Consider the following 23,449-nt stretch of genomic DNA (forward strand, 5'->3'; position numbering starts at 1 on the left):
AGATAACATTTACCTTAGACTGTGGACGTTTCCCTCTCTCTGAGGCTCATGCCATGTTTTTGGCCAGACTGCTCTGCCATAGCTTCTAAAATCCAGGCATGTGGTACATCTTTTCAGCAAATAACAAAACAAAGACAATACACCCTGCTTGTTCTTCCATCTGTTTATAACATTCCACCAATTTTCATTAAAAAATGCACAGCATTCGGATGGGCGCAAAGGACAAAAATAGTCACCCTACATTAAGATTCGAAAAATTCTTGTTTAGTCTATTTCCCACAGATTACTTCTGCACTTCCCACACAATTGTGCATCTTTCTCTCACACACCCTATTTCCCACTCCTCTTTCCAGCCATGATCCTTTGTCTTGCTTCCTCTCAAGTTAACAGTACAAAGCTCGCCGATATCTGGCAGGAACACAGTAAGGCAGACAGGCAGAAAAGTTAAGACACATCACAAAGCTTAGTTTAATTTGATATTTAATCATAAGGCATCAATGTAAATTAAAAAATTTCCACCAGGGTCATATACATTCTCCCGCAAAATAAAATGCTGCAAAACCGAGGCCTGGTGCTGCAAATGAGGCTAGTGGTCACTGGTTTTAGCCAGGCTGTCACTGCCGGCAGTGGTGTCCAGGATACTCAGCGCCAACAATGGCAATAAAGGAAGCGGAAAGGTCAATTTGCATAAATCAGCGTAACACGGTAACAATGAACGAAAGGAAAGAGAATTGTATGGAAAACCCCACTGAACAGAAAAAGGTTAATCCCATTAAAAGAGCAAAGAACACAGCCTGGAGATATCAAGCTCCCAAATGCTGATGGTACATTTTGGAAAGGACTGTAGTACTATGCAGGCCTGAGTTCATTATTGCTTTATCCCAGTTTGGCCCAGGCTAAGGTGAATGTGAAATCCAACTTCATTTAAGGCCAGAAAAATAGGTCAATAACAGCACCTAAATCCCCATCAGTACATGGGTGTAAACTGATTTCATTTGGAGTAATATCCCCCAAGTTTCCTTTCTTGCCAGTGCTATGTACATCTTCACAGCAGTGCTAAAACGTCTGTCAGAACAAACGATGTTACACGGAAAACACTGGGGAAGTCACTAGAGCGGGCATGTCTAACAGGCACTTAGTAACAGCCCCTCTTAGAAAACATAGGCAGACGTATTTTAAAAACACCCTCTCGTCCGAAAAAGGCAGCTTCCAGCTCAGTTCTCCTTTAGCTGAGACTACTCCAAAGCTTTCACTGTTTACTCAAGCTAGTTTACTTGCTACAATGCTACATCAGTTCCAAGAGAGCCGCAGGGCACCCACAGAGAGGCACTGAGAGACTGCCCACATTTTAGAACAGAAAAAGTTCTTTAGAATCCCCACTGTATCGCCTGTGTTGTGTCATTTATTAGGGCTGCACTAGCGATTCCCAAAGGATGCCCCATGTGTTTATTTCTGATGAGCAACTACAACACCACTTCACCCACAGGGAATGGACAGTGGAGATTCTCTTTTTTTTTTTTTTTTTTGCTAGTAACAGTCAAGTGTGCCTGGCCAGCGATCCTGGGGAAGCACTCTGGTATATGCCTTGGCATTGCACGGCCATTAGAAGTCAAGGAACAGACTTGAGTAAAGTGGGGTTTAGGCTCCAGCATTTTGCATCCAGAGAAAGGCTGCTTCCCTCATCCCTCTAACAGACTGTTATTCAGACCAAGGGGGGGGGGGGGAAATATAAAATAGAATTTTAGCATGGTCACCATCTCCATGGTTGTCTTGCAGGTCCAGTGCACGCAGGTGATTTTTTTAAATTAAATAAAAGGTCCCATTTATTATTCCCAAAAGCAAGTAAGTAGGAAGAACACAGGCCATTTGAAGGATGCAGATGCTCTACATGCCAGGAAATTAGCGAGGGTTGACGCTGGGCTTGTCAAAGGAGTTTAAGGGATTTAGGTTTCCAACTTCCATTGAAATTCAATGGCATTTGTGCACTGAACTCCATTAGGCCCCTTTGAAAATCCCAATCTGTTTGCTCGTCATTTCTAATCAGTGCAAAGGGAACACAGAAGGCAGGGTTGAGTTAATGGGGAGGATTTTAAATCCTCCATGAGATTTCTATGCTCTCCATATGTATCCATCTGGAAGAAACCCAGGTGCTGTTTTAAACTAGATTCTCAATTATATAAGCATTAGTTCTCCACCTTCCAAATCCCACGTTTGTGTCTCAGGAAGGAGCACAAGCAGAAACCATATTCGCCACCACTTCAAATTCTAAAAAGTCTATTCTTTACAGAGCTCTGACCCAAATCCCAATCATCCTGCTTCTTGATCCTCCTGGCGACACACACACACACACACACACACACACACACACACACACACACACACACCCCGACACACACAGCAAGTACTGTGTGTCACCTCAGATTACTCAACAAACCCATCCATAAGAGCCCCCCAAAAAGAGAACTATCCACTTGCAGAGGGGAAACACCTCCATGAAGTCCCTGTCCATGATGCAATGAATCAAAATATCCATCCCACAGTAGTTCCTGCTTGCATCGGAAAGAGATCCCTGAAACTTGGCAGCGTCACTGTGTTGGGCACTTGAAGGCACATTTGCTTTGTGTCTGGGGATTTTAAAAACATCCAGTTACAGAAGACGGCAGCTGCAGGGCTGAGGAAAAGGAGGCAATGCATTTTATTTTTCTTCTGTTCCTGTCCCCGCTCTTGAAGCGTTGTGCCTGGCATGAGATGGTGATCTAAGCAGACACGTTAACATCCCTGAGTGAAATGGCACTGTTAGCGGCCTCTGAGGGTTTGTCCTCAAGCACCAGAGCTGGTGTGTCTGTGGCAACTGCTGTAGTGTCTGTGGTGGGAAGAGGATTCAAGCCCTGTGTCAAAATCTGCTGAATGGTTTTCCGCAAGTTAGGGTGCAGCTGGTTCTGGGTCTGGTAGAAAACTTCTAAGGCAAAGGACTTCAGGGTGCCAGTACAGAGGTCCTCATAAAGTGGAATTGTGTACATTCGAGACATCTACAATAAAAATAAAACTGGATAACACATAATACATATAAAGGTTAAGAGACTCAACTATGCAAAGAATACACCAGACAGTTCTCCATGACCTAAGATCAGAGGCAGTTACTATATTTCTTCAAACTCTCTCTTTGGTAAGACTTTTAGCAAATTACTTTAAATCAGCTCAACCTGAAGCCAGATCGGTATCAGTAAGACAACAGGCTTTTCTTTGAATGTCTGTCTAAGAATCGTTAATTCCACTACTCGTGCACAACAAATAGCTCAAACAGCAGGCCCAGGGGAAAAGACACAGTGATGAAACGCATCAGCTTTACACTTCTGCTCCATCAAGTAACGAATGAATGGAGTCTGATAGGCCTCAACTTAGTCTATGGACATTTATCCACTGGACAACAAAACTATCACACAGAGCCCAGGCCTGGAAAAGAAGGACAAGACTGAGGTGGGCAGAGCTAGGCTAGGGGTGGGGAGCCAGACTAGAAGACACAGACTATGCTTAGGCAAGTCAGATTATGTCCTAGCCAATCCTTCATCACAGAAGGAAGGCGTTGAACAGAAATATGGCCAGGGCAATGTTGTGTTCCCTCACTTGCAGCCATCCCCACCCACTAGCAGGTGAACCAAGCTCAGCCCCTTCGCAACACACCTGATCTATACTTGGCCAGGAAGCAGAAGTTCCAAGGTCTCTTTCACGTCGCATGTCTCATGCACATGTCTCATGCACTGAGAGGTGCAGTGCTGTTTAATCCAGCAGTTAGTACCTGGTATTCCAAGAAGAGTCGGACTTTGTAAAAATCTGGGTAATAGTCGTTTCGGACTACGATCTGCAACCAGCGGATACGGATCTCTGCATTCATGGCGTCCAGCTGAGAGGAGTAACATTCTGAAAGCTTTTTTATCACCTCTAAAGAGAACATATACATAAAGAGAGAGTTTGTTACTAGGAGATATTTTGCCAAGTTTGAAAGAAATTAGAAAAAAGCGGATGAAAAACATTAACCGGGGGTGACGGGCTATGTGTTAAGCGAGCAAAGTAAGCGATAACATTATTTCCTTCCCTGTTTGTACCAGAAACACTTGCCCACTGCTTTGCTGCAGTACTCACCAGGAGGCAACGGTGACCCATCCAGCAATCTGTCCAAAAAAAGCACAGTTTGGAACGGTCTCCAGTTAGTGATGTCAACACTGCTAGCAGCAGCAACGGCATCAAGAGGCTCAGTGGTCCAGAGTTTGAAGAGTGTCTCCACTGGTCTGATCAGACTGGATCCCTGAGATAAGTCAGGCTCAGCTAATGGAGGTCCTGTAGCATTGAGCCAACGTTCAAACTCCAGTCCTGGAATGAGGAGCACCGAAAGGGTCAAGCAGGAGCCTCTGCAGCTGACTTGACTGTCTCAAGGCCCAGGACTGCTTCTAGCATAGTTAAAAAAAGTTCTAACAATAGGAATTGGATCAACTTCTAATGGTAGCAATACAGCAGGGAGCAAGATCCGAATGGTGACCCTACCAGTCTTAGCTATTTTCTCTGCACTATATAGCATTTATCGGGTTAGGCTGTTGTTGGCTCCCTTCCAACCGTAACACATCTCTGTCTAATACTAACCCTGATGCTATCTAGTGCTTAGTCACTATGGTGATGGTAACTCAAAATACCCAAGATGATAATGTTGAGATAGACAGAAAGAAAGATGAGGCAACCTGAATCCAACTTTCTCTCAGACTCCCCTTCATGCATGTCACTTTCTCGGCAATTTTAAGACCTCAGTTCTGACAAAGACTCAAGTAGAGACTAAAACGCAAGTAAGAACTGGGGGAGAGCTTCAGCTCTGTAGAAAGGGGGACAGGTGACTGCCCCACTAGTGGGAATGAAAGTGATTTCAGATTTATTCCCACTATCAAAGGAAAGACGAAAATAACCTCCTATAATGCACAGAGCCCTGCAAACCCATTTGTAGAATCAATGGCAGGATACAGAAAGGCATTTATACATGAACTTCAGGGAAGTATACAGGCTGCAGCTTCATAGTGAGAGAAATGTGTATCTAAATTCCACTTTTATTTTAATTATAGAAAACATTTCTTTTCTATCCTCTTTTTCTAGCTTTGATGACTGACATTACAAGCAGAGTGACAATGGCATGAATCACGTTTCTAATGGTTTGAATGCCAAAGATGAATCAGTAAGGAAGTTTCATTTTCTTCAGATCCAGCATTTCCCTATACACCCTCTAATCCCAGCCTAGGCTGTTCCTTTCAAAAGTCTTTGCTTAAACAAAGAAACTCTCTCTTTCCCACCTGCTTTGTTGTCAACACTTTGCTCTTTCAGTTCTGGAAAAAAATTCAGGAAGGAATCCAAAAGATCTTGGGCTACAACGCTGGTGAACTTGTATTTCTCAATGTACGCCTGAAACAGAGTGAAAGAGTGAATTATGGTTAGGAAGACAGTGAGAGTTGGTGGAAGAATCATGGAGCCTCATGTGAAAATACAGAGATGGGAGAGTGAGAACAGCTATTGGAAAGAGGTTCTGGTATGAAAGGAAGCAAAGAGGAGGGGAGATCTGTACGAGAAGCTAGGTAAGGGAAGCACCATTGTATGCAGAAAAATGGTGCAGTCACAGAAAGGTTCCAAGGTCAGTACAAACTGCCCTAAGCAAGAGCCCTGCCACACTGAAGTATCAGTGGAAGGAGGGGAAGGTTTCAACACATTCACACTTGTGAAAATTAGAACACAACTGACCACCAAGGTATTCACCAGCCGGGTACAGATTACAGGAGACTTACAGATGTCTCTGTACATGCTTGATGTATTAAGGAGAGAAAGAAGATGAGTCAGAAGATACTGAGAGAAAGGGAGCATAGTGAGGTGACACCAATGTGAAAGTAAAGGAGAGAAAAGTCAAGAAAAGAGCAAATGAGCTTTGTTGTCAGTTTTTAAACACAATGCAGAAGATGACCTCAATTTATACAGCATATGCCACAGTGCCACAGGATACCAAGGCTTCCCCATCTATAACAAAAAGTGCTCTGTCCAGGAAGTCCTGATCGTTGGGTTTGCTAGTCACACATGCGAAAACCACAACAAACTAGGGACTCTCAGTAGCAAACTGAAGGTAATCCTAGTGATACCTAAACAATTCCATGCAGTGTTTTCCATTGATTTGAAGCCCTAAACAACGAGTTACAAAGATATACTGATTGTCAGAGCACTATTAATTAAGTCATTGACAATCACAGGACACCCTTTCAGCCTGCAGCTGGAGAGGGACAGGAGCCTGTCCACGTTCAGTTAGGAGATAACCCAGGAGACACTTCTCTCTTGTGTGTCTTGTCAGAATTAGAGTGATGGCACTATTGTTCTTCTGCTGTCTCAGACCTAAATGCCTCCTAGCCTCTCCTCACGTAGGCCATGTCTACACTACCGCTCATGTTGGCAAAAAGTACGTTGCCCAGGGATATGAAAAACACACCTCCCCGAGTGACATTAACGTGCACAGCACACAAGTGGGAGTGAGAAGGTAGTTTTATTAGGTCGACAGGAGAGCTCTCTCCCGTCAGCACAGAGCGGCTACACGAGCGATTGTACCGCGGCACAGCTGCATCGGTACAGCTCTGCCACTGTAAGCTCGCTAGTACAGACATGGCCTTAGCTGCAGTGACAAAACCCGACACAACAGCAGTTAGAAACACAGGTAGAAATGTGCGCAGGACGAGGTACGTATTCACACTAACTCTGAGGAAGGAGTCGAAGTGTTTGGAGTCTCCGCAAAGCTGGGACAGGTAGTAAACAAAGCAGTAGCCTTTCTCGTAGGTGAACAGGTTCATCAGATTACTCGGATTCACACCTGAAAGGAAAAGATAAACAACAGCATTGTAGGGTACTATATAGCCTAGGACATCATCGAAACTAAGCATAAAATCCCTATGATTTCAGCCATTTCAAATTCCAGACCAGTCTCTAAGGCCTCTTTTTGGAGACCGATCTTTTTCTCAGTCCATATTCTTCAATGCAAACCTTCGGAACCTCTCAGCATACACACAGTGCTGCTAATTTCCTTGTCAGTGACTCTTGAGATGCCAACACTTGGCACCTTCAGTATTTTTCAACCTGCACTAAATTCTTATGTGCATTTTATTTTGTTCTATGTAGCACCTAGACTGTAAGACTACTTCACGGTCTGGTGCTCTGTGTCCCCTTTACACAGTCAAAAAATATACAAACGAAGTACAAAGACAGAAAACCAGCACCAGAAAAAACCGCACATATCAGGGTGTAGAAATAAATTTAGCTGAGGGAGTAACAACAGATCAGCCTCTAATACTGCAGAGCTGTATCAACAGGAAAGCAAACCATGCATTTTAATGTGTGCATATATCCCTGTGTGTGCACATTTCTATATACAAATATAAAATTATTATATATGTGCACACACAGGGCATCTAATAGAGCAGACTTTCACAGAGGTTGCAAAACAAATAGTTTGCATTTTAACCACTTATTTTGACATGTTCAATTTTTCAAAAGTATTCAGCTTTCAGGGCAGAAATTTTCTACATTTGGTCTTTCCCCAATGATACTTATTTTGGAAACTGGAAAAAAAATCCATTCAAACATCTGAGTTTAGAAAAGGTTAAAATAAATAATTTTTAAAAGTATTTTTTTAGAAAGGGTTATTTTTAGGACAGGGCTGGAATGAAAAATGTCAGGGCACTGGCTGCTCACCAAAGGCAAGTTCCTTCATTTATATTTAAATTGTTCTTCAAATTAAACAGACTGAAAATATAGGCCAAGATTTTAAAAAACTGGGTGTCTACACTTAGACTCCTGAGTACATATTTAGGCATTTAAATATTTGGGCTGTTCTCGCAACACCAACTCCCAGCAGTTCCAGGACCAGCCGTACCTGGCTCCAACTTAACCTGAAGCTTGCTAACAGGGTTGTCCTCCCCAAGGAGTTTCATCTGTCTGTGGAGGGCATCAAGACGGAATGCAGTCTCCAGGCATGTGAAGGCAGCACCTGCCCCGAGAGAAAGAGATTATACACACTATCCAGTTGCAGGCAGATAACTGCCTCACTGATACATGTAAAAGACACAGACTACTGGAAAGTGAAAGACAAATGTCACAACAGGAGAAAAATCACATGAAAGTACTTTAAAGGGAAACCAACCATAGAAAACCCTTGCAATTAGTGAAAAATATTTGAAATGGAAGTCTGAACTTGAAACTTTGTATTTCTGAATTCTGGCTACATATCAGTCTGAAACAAAAGGAACTTATGGAATTAAACAACACGAAAACTTCACTAGATTTCCCACCGCAGGCTCTTATCTGAACAGATTTTACAAGCTAAGCAGAGTGGTACCTGGGCAATCTTTGAATGGGAAACTTTCAAGGAACACCCAGGTGATACAGGAAGTGATATTGGGAGTAGAGTAGTGGGCTCTTTTCTTATGGTTCAGTACTTCATGAGTACCTCAGCCTGTTTGGGACACTGCTGAAGGATATGCCATCTCACGGAGGAAATCTAGAGAGACGTTCTGACAAAGTGTGGCTAGGCTCTTTTTGAAGCAGTAAGGGCTTTACCTACAGTCTCCTAGCCAAATTCTGATTCAAGTTATATCTCCTTCTGTCACCCCTGTAGCTGAAATTAGGTAAATTATTCTACATTTCCTGTCCCTAATTTCTGTGCAGAATTGCTCTGTGCTGTTAAGGTACTGCTGCTTTCACCCTATAGCCGGCTGAAATTTTTTGGTGAGTGAAGTGATCTCACCTATACCTTCACAGACATAGGGAGGTGTTGGAGAGAGGACCTAAAAGCTAACTTTTGATTAAGAAAATGACTTAAGTCCAGGCCCTCTACAGGAGCTTTCTCTGAAAGGTTTCCAATTTCACTTGCAGAGTCAGCTACACAGGGGCAACGTCACAGTTTTTCAGTGGCTGGAAAGGGCTATGTAAAGAAGGAGGACAGGAATTAAATGTATCCAGTCCTGGGGAACTTGGGGGGGTGGGAGGGGAGGAAGAACCAGTACAGGAGGGATTGGGGGGGGCTCCACATTAATCAAAGTGGAACCAACTGCTAGCACAGAAAATTTATAAGATTTGGGGCCCATTTTTTCAACTTGGAGCCGGGGAAGACCCAATTGGTGTAGAGGAGCACTCCAATTGGGCAAAGACCTAGGGATGTCAGTAATACAAAGGTATCTATCTAGTAAAAAGACAGTACATAAATAACTGCAACTGCTAGTTCTAAAGGAGAGAGGAACGAGACAAACCAGCAAGGATCTTCCTCTACCCCACAGAGATAGAGATGGGAAGAGTAACATGTATTGGAAAGAATAATTTGAACTGGAAGAGGGCTAAGATGAGAGGTACTGCCTGGAAAAGAAATAGTGTGTCAGACAGAGGAGTTTAATAAAGAGCCATACAGCAATAAAATAAGATCTGTAAGAGTCTAGCAATGGGAGAAGCTAGAAGATCAAGTTAAATGAACTGGAATGCCTGTGGTGGAAGAGATCTGGACATGAGACCATGGTGAAATGACAAAGTCAGGGAATAATGTAATACCTGACTATAAACCATACAGAAAAGATGGATTAGATCACAGAAGTCAGGTGACATTGTACTATACACCTAAAAGATTCCACATAATCTAATGAGGTTCAGTTTTTGAGTGGAGGGGACCATACACTAGAGCAGTGGCTTTCAAACTGCGGGTCGTAACCCAGTACTGGGTCGCGGAGTGTAAGGCACTGGGTCGCAGTGGCTCTGGTCAGCACCGCTGCGGGGGGATGTGCCTGTGGGCGAGAGCCGCGTGGAGCCACTTGTGCGCCTCTACCTAGGAGCCAGACCTGCTACTGGCCGCTTCCGGGGTGCAGCATGGTCCGGGAGCCGCCGGAGGCAAGCCTGTGCCCAACCCCACACCCCAATCCCCCGCCCCAGCCCTGAGCCCACCCCAAACCTGGAACCCCCTCCTGCACCCCAAACTCCTTATCCCTGGCCCCACCCCAGAGCCTGCACCCCCAGCCAAAAGCCCTGACCCCCTCCAGCACCCCAACCCCTTGCCCCAGCCCTGAGCCACCTCTCACACCCTGAACCCCTCATTCCCGGCTGCACCCCACAGCCTTCACTCCTGCACCCCAACCTTCTACCCCAGCCCTGAGACCCTCCCACACCCCAAGCCCCTCATTCCAGCTCCGCTGGGTCGCGGGCATCAACAATTTTCTTCAACTGGGTCACCAGAAAAAAAGTTTGAAAAACACTGCACTAGACTAGATACAAATCCTAAATCACAAGACTACAAACAGGTTTATACTACTGGCCTCCTGGTCAGGAAAAGGATGTTCGGGAAACAGTGAGGAGGGAGTTCAAAGAGGCAACTAAGTCTAATGAAACAGCAATAACAGGTGACTTTATATATTAATCACATATAAAATGATCAATTGTCACATCAGGACAACATATAGGAGAGCAGTTTCTGAACGCCCTAAACAACTGCTTTTTGCAACAGCAAGTTCTAAAGGAAGGAGAGGAGAAGAGACTGAAACCAGCAAGGGTCTTCCTCTACCCCTCAGAGATAGAGATGGGTATTGGAAACGAATAATTTGAACTATTCAGACAGACTGTCTTTCACCAGTGTAACTGTGACCACTCAGGAAAGAACCTGAGCATTACTGTGGTCTGTTCAATGCACAATGGCAATCCAACAAGGGAACAAAAGGTTACAATGGAATCCAAAGGACACTGACAAATATTATAATGAATGCCTTTTTGTAAACTGCTGGCATCCCTTCTCCTAGAGCTCTATTCTGGTAGACCTACCTCAAAAAAAAAAAAAAAAAAAAATCAAGATATAGGAGACCAGGAAGGGACATCAAAATTGATTATAGGCATGGCAAGGCTGCTAGGAAAGACTGAATAAAAAGGGACTGTTTAGTTTAGAGAGGAGACATACGAGGGGATAGGATACTCGTACACAGAATAATGAACGGAAGAGAAGATAAATTGAGCACTCCTGCTTACCCTCTCTCCTAAAGGGTGGGCAAGGGAAAGCCGGTCAAATTGAAGATAGGGATGTAAATACCGTTTTAAAAGTCAACCATTTAAACAATTAAAAATATTTCATTTAAATGGTTAACCGATTAAGTGGCTAGGGCCAATCCTGCCGGCCAGTGCAGCTGGGGCTGGCGCAGGGCCGGCAGGCCGGCCAGTGCTGGGGTTAACGGTTAAGGCAGATTAACCAGTAAGACTAATGCTTACCGGTTAACCAGTTAACATTTTACATCCTTAACTGAAAGACGACAAATTAAGAAATGATTAAATGAAACAAACACACAACACATAAATGACCTGTGAAATTCACTGTCACAAGATAGCACTGAGGCCAAGGGCTTAGCAGGATAAAAAAAAAATATTGATTTTTTTTGGACAGTGAGACCAACCTGAGTTAGATTTGATAGGCTAACTTACGGGATATAAACCCTCATACTTCAGGGCATTAGCCAGCCACTGACTGAGGACAATTAGGAAGAAACTTCACCATGGGCAGGTTATCCCATAAGTAATTACAAGTTTTTTTTACTTTCCTCTGAAGCACCTGTCACTAGCCACGGTCAGGCAGAGTTTACTGAACAGAGAGACCGCTGGCCTGATCCGATACAACAATTCCTTCTACTGCATGTAAATCTCTTTGAGATCTTTGGCTGAAGTACAAATAGGAACACCAGTTTTACAGTATCCAGTGTGACATCAGCCCAAAGCAGGGTGGATAAAAAAAAAATCAATGATTTAAAAAAAAAAAAAATCGGATTTTTTTTATTTAAATAGGTTTTTCCCCTCAAAAATCCAATCTCAAGATAGTCTTAATTAAGACACATTATAGCTCAAAAATATCTCACCATGGAATGGGGATTATAAATTCCAATTCTATAGTATGAGACAATATATTGGCGTAATGTTTAAGAAACATTTTGTAAATGAGTTCCAATAGTTCATGGATTAGGGACCCAATCTTATGGGGGTTCCACAGGCTTCTGTATAGATTATTTAGGTTAATCTTTCTATCTACCCAATGGGACCCAGTGCTCAGTCTAGAAGATACCATCAGAGATGCTTAGTTTTGCAGTTCTCAAACTGTGGATTTGTGTCTCCAGAGGTAACATGCTTGTTAACAGCAAAAATGTTTTAAAATAAATAAATAATATATAGAGGTGAGAAATAACAGACCTCAACTCTATTGTCCGTCTGCAAATTTGTGTACACAAAGTCAATCCCTTACCTCTCTCTAAAAGTGCAAAGTTTCAAAAAGTTCAATGAATAGAAGATGGTTAGGGGCAGAATAGATCTGGACAAGGAGAAGAAGTCTGGAGATAAATGTGAGAAGCGCGGGACATAGGCTGGTTTTGTTAAAATATTATACGTTTGCTGTTGAAGGAAAAAAATCCAGAATACTTAATGTTGTTGTTTTAGTTAAATAAAACAACTTAAATGTCTGTCTGGTGATGTTCTCCTCCTAATACAGCATGACAAGAAAATCATCCAAATATTAATGATTAACCTGTTGAATTGGAGATAGTTCACCTCCCAATGACTTCATAACTATCTGCTTCAATTACCTTTGGTAAATGAAATAACCAAACAATCATTCATTTTCTGATATATCTGTAAAACTAATCTGAAAAATTTTCAAAATAAATCACCGTTTAAAAGTGTATAGTGTGTACCTTCTAAAAATGATACCCACATCTATCTCGGAGTTGTGAAGAATATATATTAAGGTTATAACAACCAACAAGAATGCACTTTTATGTAGAAAACCATGATTAAATCGAGTCTTCCAGACTAGTGATTTAAATCATGATTTAAATCAAATCCACCCTGGCTCAAAGCAAATCAAATCAAAGAGATTCAGAATTCAGGGTGCTACGCTCATCAAATCCACTGTGGGGTATGCTCACAAACAGTAAGAAAAAGAACCAGAAGCATTAACAGCAATGTTCTAGTTGTTTTATGACACTATGGAGCTTCCAACACTAATATTTTATATTAGGACTTCAAAATCCCAGTTCTCAGCTCCAAGTGGTTAAAAGTCAAATCTTTGCATGCCTCCTTCCTCTTATTTTACTTAAAGCTCAAATATTCCTTAACCCTCTTCCCATGAGCTGGGAGAAGTAAAGCATTAGTCACACATGTCAAACAAAAAAAATCACAACATCTATACCATAGGTCTCGGTGGTGATCCGGCGCTGTGCATATGTGGCCAGCCCCTCGCTCAGCCACATCTCCTCCCATGTGGCGTTGGTGACTGCATTGCCAAACCAGCTGTGGGCAATCTCATGAATGACATCGATGATGAGGAAATCATCACTCTCCAGAATGGAAGAGATTATGAAGGTCAGGCATGGGTTCTCCATAGCAACAATGGGGAAGGATGGAGGAAGAAAAACAATATCATACCTGGAACGGAGGGAGACAGAAAGAGAGAAGCCAGAGGAGCCAAATTACTTTAATTTATCCAAGCTTACACGGAAGTTTTGTTGAAGGAAAGCTTACTTGAAGGCTAATGGGTTTTCCCCATTTCACCTCCTAACTCATTACTTGAGCCCTCTAGTCAATGCACTCCAGGTCAGACTGCAGCAACCCGCCAATCTCCCCCACCAAGTGATCAGCACTGGCCCATGATCAGAGAGCACTGCAATCAGCTTTGGTGGGTAGGAAAGCTTTCCTCCTGCCTATTCTTAACAAAGAAATACAAAAGCCCTGTGCACATACCTTACTCCAAGAACAAAAGCAATTCCCTGAAAACTGACAGACTGACAGTACCAAGGCTTCGAATCAAAGTCAGACTGAACTCCAACAATCAGTTATAGGGGGTATAGGGCCCACCCCTGCAAAGTGCTGAGCACCATCAACTCCCACTTCAGTAGGAGAGGAGCGCATTTAGTATCTCACGGAAGGCTCTTCACACCTTGCAAGATTGGGCTCCAAGCACAGTATTGACTCTTACACTTGGCTAGGTGAGGTTCAAGCCCACCTTGTCCCAAGGACGTAAAACAAAAGTAAAAAGAAAGGGTTGAAATGAAGGAAACAGGGAGAGAGTTCTGGCTTAGTCCCTAGAGGAAGGAAGGCTGCATCACGAAGTGCCATGGCACCTCTGAAGGACTTCACCACTCCACAGGAAAGACCCAGTGTCCAGAAAGCTCCGGTCCTCAACACTGCCCACCTCGATGATCACGAGTACAAATACCAAACGATGAGAGACAAATGGATTCTCCAAAGCAAAAATAAAAGAGCATGACTGGGGGATTGCTGTTCTTGTTTTGAATAAATGAAGTTTCCTTCCTCCATATTCTTCCTTTTTGCGACATTCTGAATTTCAGCGAATGATGACCTAACCATAGCATGAACCACTCCCCCTCACAAGTGGAATGCGGTGAAAGCTGAAGTACAGACATTTTCCACTTTAACAAAAACGAATGTCGGCAAATACAGAAGGAACTTTTATCATCTGCCTTCACGTTGTTACACAGGCTATACAAATCCAGAGGAAGATAATGTAGCAAAATACACAAACGGTTTAAATACTGCAGGATGACACATGAAGTCAAGTGGGACTTAGCAAACATTAGAAAAATAATTTCTCAACTCGGCTGAAAATTCCAAAGTCTCCTGGGAAATATGGTATAAAGAATTATATTGATTGCTCACAAAAGAAAAAAAATAAACCACTGAGAGGTCAGCATATCATCTAGAACGGGTTAAGCCGAGTTCGCTCAGATTGTCTGCAGCTTCCTGGAAGGTACTGAACTTTGCTCTTGTGCCACATCCTTTAAGCTTTTGCTGAAGGTCAATTCTAGCCAGCTGAGCTTCACTTTTTATTTTAATGTCTTGTAGTATTTTATTATGCAGAACTTCTATACTGCTCAATACGTGCTCTATAAGTGTACTGAATAGATAACGTGTGTCATTAAAGACTTTATTTTATATGTATACTGTGTTTATAGATTTTCTTGTAATTTTCTTTTGGAAAACTAAACTGAAAAACAAGTTTGTGTGTTTGATCCTCTGCACTGACCTCCGTCAAAAGCAGGTCCACCGCTGAACCGAGACTCTGCAGTCAATTATTAACTCAACACCATACACTCCTGAGATGCTTATCAGGCCTGCCAGATAGAACTCCACTATGTACGTCCATTTTCTACATTGCTTTACTATATTCCTGTCATGAGTATCCAGAAGAATTCTATTGAACTCACCTTCCCCATATGTAGGGGCCATAGAGGCTCTCTGCAGCACTCAGCCAACTCTCCACCATGCCAGACAGCTTGCTGATGGCTGTTGGCAGCAGACAAGGTTCTGCCCACACCCTACTCCTGCAACAAAGCAGAAAATTGAAGCCAGTAATTCAAACAGAATTAATTCCCTCTCCAAAAGAATAAAACCTTATCTTTCCACCACACTTTTATTTCATATCTGTATTCCAGTAGTGAATAGAGAGGTCTCAGGTCAGGATCAGGGCCCTTCTGTGCTAAGCACTGCATGGACACACAGGGAAAGATGGTCGCTGCCCCAAAGATCTTACAATTTATTAAGACTCAAGTAGATGTACCCATCACAAGGAACACGGAAGCTTAGAGGACGGCAAGTAATAAACACATACAAATTAGGGCTGTCACACAATTAAAAAAATTAATCACGCTGTTAAACAGTAATAGAATACCATTTATATAAATATTTTTGGATGTTTTCTACATTTTCAAATATATCGATTTCAATTACAAACAGAATACAAAGTGTATAGTGCTCACTTTATATTTATTTTTGATTACAAATATTTGTACTGTAAAAAACAAAAGAAAATGTATTTTTCAGTTCCCGCATTTCAAGTACTGGAGTGCTATCTCTTTATCATGAAAGTTGAATTTACAAATGTAGAATTATGTTAAAAAAAACAACTTGCATTCAAAAACAAAACAATGTAAAACTTTAGAGCCTACAAGTCCACTCAGTCCCCAGTTCAGCCAATCGTGAAGACAAACAAGTTTGTTCACATTTGCAGGAGATAATGCTGCCCGCTTCTTGTTTACAATGTCACATGAAAGTGAGAACAGGTGTTCACATCGCACTGTTGTAGCCAGCATCACAAGATATTTACGTGCCAAATGCCCTGAAGATTCATATGTCCCTTCATGCTTCAACCACCATTCCAGAGGACATGGATCCATGCTGATGACGGGTTCTGCTCAATAACGATCCAAAGTAGTGCAGACCGATGCATGCTCATTTTCTTCATCTGAGTCAGATGCCACCAGCAGAAGGTTGATTTTCTTTTTTGGTGGTTTGGGTTCTGTAGTTTCCACAGCAGAGTGTTGCTCTTTTAAGACTTCTGAATGCAAGCTCCACACCTCATCCCTCTCAGATTTTGGAAAGCACTTCAGATTCTTAAACCTTGGGTCGAGTGCTGTAACTATCTTTAGAAATCTCACATTGGTACTTTCTTTGCGTTTTGTCAAATCTGCAGTGAAAGTGTTCTTAAAACAAACAACATGTGCTGGGTCATCACCCGAGACTGCTGTAACAGGAAATATATGGCAGAATGCAGGTAAAACAGAGCAGGAGACATACAATTCTCCCCCAAGGAGTTCAGTCAAATTTAATTAACACATTTTTTTAAATGAGCATCATCAGCATGGAAGCATGTCCTCTGGAACGGTAGCCAAAGCATGAAGGTGCATACGAATGTTTAGCATATCTGGCATGTAAATATCTTGCAATGCCAGCTACAAAAATTGCCATGCGAACGCCTGTTCTCACTTTCAGGTGAGATCGTAAATAAGAAGCGGGCAGCATTATGTCCCATAAATGTGAACAAACTTGTTTGTCTTCGCAATTGGCTGAACAAGAAGTAGGACTGAGTGGACTTGAAGGCTCTAAAATGTTACATAATTGCACTCAAAAACAAAACAATGTAACAAAAAAATCTACATTTGTAACTTGCACTTTCACAATAAAGAGATTGCACTTCAGTACTTGTATGAGGTGAACTGTAAAATGCTATTTCTTTTATCATTTTTAGAGTTCAAATATTTGTAATAAAAAATAATATAAAGTGAGCACTGTTACAAAGTATATTCTGTGTTGTAACTGAATCAATACATTTGAAAATGTATAAAAACATCCAAAATATTTAATACATTTCAATTGGTATTCTATTGCTTAACAGTGAGATTAAAACTGTGATTAATCGTGATTAATTTTTTTAATTAGGATTTAATTGTTTTGAGTTAATCGCGTGAATTAACGGCGATTAATCGACAGCCTTAATACAAATAAATAACAGCAATAATGTGTTATTATATGATCACAGTGCCTAGGAGCCCCAGTCTTGGATGGGACCCCAGTGTGTAGGCACTGTACAAACCCAGGACAAAAAGACCGTCCGAAGAGCTCACACAGTCCAATTCTGTGGAGTTTCTTATACCCAAGTAGACCTCCTGCTCTCTGAAGGGTCACAGCTCTCACTCCCAGACGGTAGCACGATATGCAGCATTAACCCTTACCCACACTATTGCCCTACCCCCCAACACAGCTTTATGTGGACACAAGGAATAAAGTAGAAGCAGCTGGCTGCCAATCTCACCTGCGGCCAATGTCTGCAGATACAAGGTCCCCTGCCACCAGAGCCACGAGGTAGGCAGGAACTGGATATTCCATATAAAACTGGTATATGCCCTCCTGCTCCAAGTAGGTACTTTGGGTGGCACTCATCAACACCTGGATTCCCGCAGGGGCCTGAAACAACAACACACATCTACTTAAGCTGGCTCAACAGGCTGAGATGATTGGGGCCAAGGGGCCAGACTCGCAGGTCTTACTTTTCCTGGAAGGATGTAATTTAATGGATGGGAAAACATTTTATATAGAGAGAAAGAGACAGAGTAAGGTCAGATCTTTGTTTTTGTTTTTAATCTGGATAAGCTGTCTGTGAAGTGACCACGACTAACCCTATTACAGAATGTACATGTGGCTATTGGTGTTCCAGGAGCGCTCACATACCAAGGGGCTCCATCCACACAAGAGATCACATTACCTGGTACAGCTTTTTCAGAACTGTGCACTGCCTAGTCATCACTGGGGAGGGTTACCCCTCAAAAACCACTGCTGGAAGTTACCACCCAATCTAATTCCTCTTTCATAATATGCACTGCAGAACAAATGGTCCCAGAGGACCCTGGCTATTGGAATGCAAGGCCTGGGAGTTGCTTCAAAATGGCTATGCTGATTCCATTCAGGGAGGACCCAAAGTCTCATGTCTGCTACCAGATCACCATTTCTTCTCTCTCATTAGCTGTCACTGGAGCACTGTATTGTTCCTACCCAAGATAGCCACTGGAGTTACCTACCTTGACTGTAGCTGAATAGGTGCATTTCACTGCTGGTGTGTCAAAGCAGGGAAAGAAGGACCGATTACACACTGAATGACCCTGGGTGAAGACAAACGGCTTGGCTTTGCCACACGTTAGCTCTGGGTCCAGCCACCAGATCTGTTGGAATGTCAGATGGAGCAGAGGTGAGAAAAAGGAACAAAATTGATACACGGGGCAGAGGAGCTGAAATTAACAGGTATGCTGAAAGAATCAAAGGGAGTTAGTGATTCTTCATTCATACTCCTGGAGTAATGCATATTTCCACTTCCAATAATTTCAGCCACCATACATTTGCCATGGCTATCCAAACAGAGTAATTTTCTTTCACTATCTGGCTACGTAGCGCAGTGCACAGCAAACCATAACCCCACTCAGCTCAAGCCCTGCAATAACCGGAAATATGGATTTTCTTGTGGAGTAATCACCTGCCAAACCTGCAAAAAACTCTCTCCTTGAGTAAAATGTAGTACCGATGTTAAAAAATAAGAACATATGGGGTCAGTAGTGCAAGCTTCCAAAAGCAGGTTAAAACAGTGTAAATATAATTACAGGGTGATAAGAATAGCCAATATGGATTTGTCAAGAACAAATTGTGCATAACTGGTTGAAAAACCATACTCAAAGAATAGTTATCAATAGTTTGCGGTCAAATTGGGGGATATATCTAGTGTGATGCAGCAGGGGTCTGTCCTAAGTCTGGCACCACTGAATATTTTCATCAACGATTAGGATAATGGTGTGGCGGATATGCTTATAAAATTTGTGGATGACACCAAGTTGGGAAGGATTGCAAGTGCTTTGGAGGACAGGATTAGAATTCAATCTAAACTGAAGAATTGAAAATCTGAAATCAACATGATGAAATTCAACAAAGACAGTGCAGTACTACACTTAGGTAGGAAAAAGCAAATGCATAACTACAAACGGAGAATAGCTGGCTAGGCAGTAGTACTGCAGAAAAGGATCTGATGGTTAGGCTTTGTCTACACTTACCGGAGGATCAATGCTGCGGTGACTGATGCATCGGCAGTCGATTTAGCAGGTCTAGACCTGCTAAATCGACCACCGATCGCTCTCCCATTGACTCCTGTACTCCACCTGATCGAGATGAGTAAGGGGAGTTGACAGGTAAGCGTCTCTCATCGACATTGCGTGGTGTGGACCCCACAGTAAGTAGACTAAGCTATGTCGATCTGAGTTACGCTATTCACGTAACTCAAATTGCGTAGCTTTGATCGACTTTTCCCTTTAGTGTAGACAAGGCTTCACAGTGGATCACAAACTGAATACAAGTCAACAATGTGATGCAGTTGCAAAAAAACTAATATCCTGGGATGTATTAACAGGAATATCACATATATGACATGGGAAGCAACTGCTCCACTCTACTCGGCACTGGTGAGGCCTCAGTTGGAATACTGTGTCCAGTTTTGGGCACTGCACTTAAAGAAAAATATGGACAAATGGGAGATAGACCAGAGGAGAGCAACCAACATTTTAAAAGATTTAGAAAATCTGACCTAAGAGGAAAGATTAAAAAATCTGGGCATGTTTAATCTTGAGAAAAGACAATGGAAAAGGACCTGTTAATAGTTTTCAAATCTGTTAAGAGCTGTCATAAAGAGAAAGGTGGTCAATTCTTCTTCACATCCCCTGAACGTAGGACAAGTAGTAATGGGCTTAATCTGCAGCAAGAGAAATTTAGACTAGATATTAGAAAAAACTTTCTAACTAGAAAGATAGTTAAGCACTGGAATAGGTTACCAAGGGAGGCTGTGGAATCCCTGTCAATACAGGTTTTTAAGAGCAGCTTGAACAAACACTTGTCAGCGATGGTCTAGGTATACTTGGTCCTGCACAGAGGGATGGACTAGACACTCTTTCAAGGTCCCTTCCAATCCTACATTTCTATGATTCTATGATCACTGGTCCGCAAAACCAGCACCGTTGAAATGCAGCCATCTCCGGGGAAACATGGGCAGCAGCCAAACAGAGGGGTACACAGCATACACATCACATTCAAAGAGTAGAAAATTTTGGCCAATGACACCGACGCAATGCCCTTTTTTTTGTTTTAAACAGAATGGGCAACGGGATCTTTAGTATCCAGCAAAGCAATCAGCACCTGTTTCTTCTGTCTCGCCTGGAATACCCCCATTGCATGCAGGCAGGCTAAGAACCGTATGGAAAGAGAGAAGCTCTTCTGTTGCTCCACATTAGCCTCAGGATTATTACTACTGAGTCACATTGGGGAACTCAATTAGTTCCAACCAGAATATAAAGGGACAGTCCTGTCTCTTTGGGCCACTTATACTGTAAACAGACCAGTTACTAAGTCCAGGCTATGCTGCTACAGGTGCTGGATAGAACCTGAGCTAACGTAGCCTGGGAGGCACAGACTGGGGAAGGTATAGAGGGGAGTACAGGGAATTAGGGGGAGCAAGCAGGACCTTTTATATATTTTTTTAAATTGGTTTGAATTCTTAGCATTTTCTAAATGTTCTAAAAGAAAGAACTTACAACACACATGAAATCCTCCCTGTCTCCATTATCCACATCCCCGAACCAGGGGAAATACACATGCCTCTGATGGACTTCTAAGGTCTGCAAAAAAGATGCCCCACTTTGGTGCACCTCATAAGCTCTGTTGAAGCGGAGCTCCCCTCCTATAGGCCGTACGCACCAACATGATTTATACTACCAGCTCAGTAAAAAAAACACAAAAACACCACCACCAAGGAAAGTCCCAAATAAAAAATACATTTAAAAAAGAACTACAGCTGGATGCGTGTTTCAGTGGCCTCCACTTAATGCCCAAGAATTCATATTACATTTTCTTTAAAAAAATAAAAATTGTGAAAGGATCTAGTCCATTCTTCACTGCCACATAACCCTTCATCATTCATTAAATACCTGCTTCCAACTTGTAGCCCTCTCTCAACTTTAGATTTGCACAGATATATGCAAAGGTAAAACCAACCAATAAATAAATTATAAAATCCTATCTCCTTTTCAAGGATCCATCTCCAATATTCTGTAACATGAACACACTACAACATTACTCAGCACAACATATTAGCTGCAACATAGTTAACAATAAAAAGTATAAACTTGCAATATCTCATACGGTTACATAAACCAACATCATCTTACAATCAACACACATCCTACAACAACAGACCACTCCAATCCTATTCAGAAAAATATCCCATCTACCCCACCATCACATCCCCCTATGCTGCACAGTGTTACTGAGGGGTGGCTCAACTAACCCCACCAACAGCCAGGTCCCGGCTTGTGTTGCCGCCTGCCCCTGAGATTGGAAAAAACCTCACTCTTCCCCATAGCCACTTCACACATGCTCCTTCCCTTACCACCCAGTCGTGGCTTCCCCGAGAGACATTTCCAGGTGTGTGAAATACCCAGCCTCCCCTACCTTAGAGAAACAGGGGGATGGCTGTTTTGCCCAATTCCCTTCACTGGGGTGACCAGATGTCCCGATTTTATAGGGACAGTCCCAATTTTTGGGTCTTTTTCTTATATAGGCTCCTATTACCCTCCACCCCCAGCCCGATTTTTCACACTTGCGGCCTGGTCACCGTACCCTCCACTGAAAGAAAGGGGGTTTCCCACAGTCTGGCTCTCTCTCTCCACATGGACGGAAGAGAAGTGGGGCACGGACACTGCATCTCAAGCAAGCAGCACAAAGCTCCGTAGTTTACTGAACCAGATAAGGGTTTATATTTATTGGCCATGCGCCCCAAAGGCAGATAGCTGAGCTTCCTGCAGCTTTGAAACCTACAGCTGATACTGTATTTATTAGTGGTCAAGCCACCGAAAAACCACCAGTGTGCCAGTTTCTCGGCAGGGTCGGCATTCAGACCTGTGGTGAGGAACGGGCTGCTCCATCTGAAACACGAATCTCAGATCTATAGGAAGCAACTGAACTGCCCATCTGAAATACAGAGGACTTGGGTAAAAGAGAGCCACACCTGGGGACCAGGGAGCGAAGTGTCACTCAGGGAGGTAGGAAGAACTAGGACATCTCCAAGTGAAATGGTACAGAGGTCAGCTGTCTGAACACAGGTTGACTTGTGTGCTGTATCACAGGGAGGAGGAAATACTAACAAGTTTTATAACCTGAAATGCAAACCCTGGCTTGTCCCATCGTCATGGAAAGAAAACAACAGCGGATGACAACATAGTAAATGACAAGTCAGAGACATGTCACAGCTGGAGATTTGAAGTAGAATTTGCTTTCCCCGGAATGGCACAAAGAAAATTTTTTTTGCAGAACATCTCTAGTCCTGAAAGGTTGGGGCTGAATTCCCCGCACTTCAACACACTTCACTACTGTATGCAGTCCACACACCACTAGGGTAGTGCTGAGCTTAACACACGCTTGCTCCTGGAGCGTGAAGGTGGTATACAGATCATAGTTCCCTAACAGAACACAGCCCCAGAAAGGAACTGGAATGCTCTGTGAAAGGCAGATTTAATCTCCCAGCTGTCCCCTAAGAGCCATCCACCATAAAACTATACTGGCTCCTGCCAGATCTGCATGAGGAATAATGGACAGCTGAACACAGATAGCTAAAGCCAAATAAATAAATGCAACACAATTCCATGGTTCAATCAGATATTTCTAGCCTCTCATGCTACCTTACTGCTGATACCTCTATGCTGGATTGAAACATTAATTTATTATTTAATAACCCCACCCACAAATGTACGAGGGGCCTCAGAGGAAACAGTCCCTGCCCCCCAAAAAATCATCTTAAAAAGATCTTGCAAAGACTGAAAAGATCCAGGGAAGGGCAATGAAGATGGTTTTAAGTCTAGGTAGGACTTCTATGAGAGAGAAGTCTCAAAATCTACAGTTATTTAGCCTGCAAAGAGAAGACAGTTTGTGAGGAATTTACTAATGTATTGACAATTATAAAGAGTGAAAACAAATCACTCTGAACACAGCGTCACCTGTACTTATAGTGTAG

The 23,449-nt window shown here is 42.6% G+C and overlaps 1 protein-coding gene across 2 annotated transcripts in view; it reads right to left on the minus strand.

Moving 5' to 3' along the window:
- Nucleotides 1–463: 463 nt before the first annotated feature.
- The window catches only part of RNPEPL1 (arginyl aminopeptidase like 1), a 28,892-nt gene continuing 5,906 nt past the window's right edge, over nt 464–23,449 (minus strand). The window contains exons 2-11 of one of the 2 annotated variants that reach the window (XM_043522387.1): nt 18,432–18,572; nt 17,669–17,820; nt 15,285–15,401; nt 13,250–13,485; nt 7,934–8,047; nt 6,762–6,874; nt 5,328–5,436; nt 4,141–4,368; nt 3,797–3,939; nt 464–3,029 (exon numbers count right to left, since the gene is read on the minus strand). In XM_043522387.1, the coding sequence (XP_043378322.1) occupies nt 2,757–3,029; nt 3,797–3,939; nt 4,141–4,368; nt 5,328–5,436; nt 6,762–6,874; nt 7,934–8,047; nt 13,250–13,485; nt 15,285–15,401; nt 17,669–17,820; nt 18,432–18,572 (1,626 nt within the window). In that variant the 3' untranslated portion in view covers nt 464–2,756. Of the gene's footprint in view, nt 3,030–3,681; nt 3,940–4,140; nt 4,369–5,327; nt 5,437–6,761; nt 6,875–7,933; nt 8,048–13,249; nt 13,486–15,284; nt 15,402–17,668; nt 17,821–18,431; nt 18,573–23,449 lie in introns of both variants that reach the window. The other variant, XR_006283746.1, reaches the window with a different exon arrangement.

This window comes from Chelonia mydas, chromosome 9 (assembly GCF_015237465.2).
Source record: "Chelonia mydas isolate rCheMyd1 chromosome 9, rCheMyd1.pri.v2, whole genome shotgun sequence".
NCBI classification, from domain to species: Eukaryota; Metazoa; Chordata; order Testudines; family Cheloniidae; genus Chelonia; species Chelonia mydas.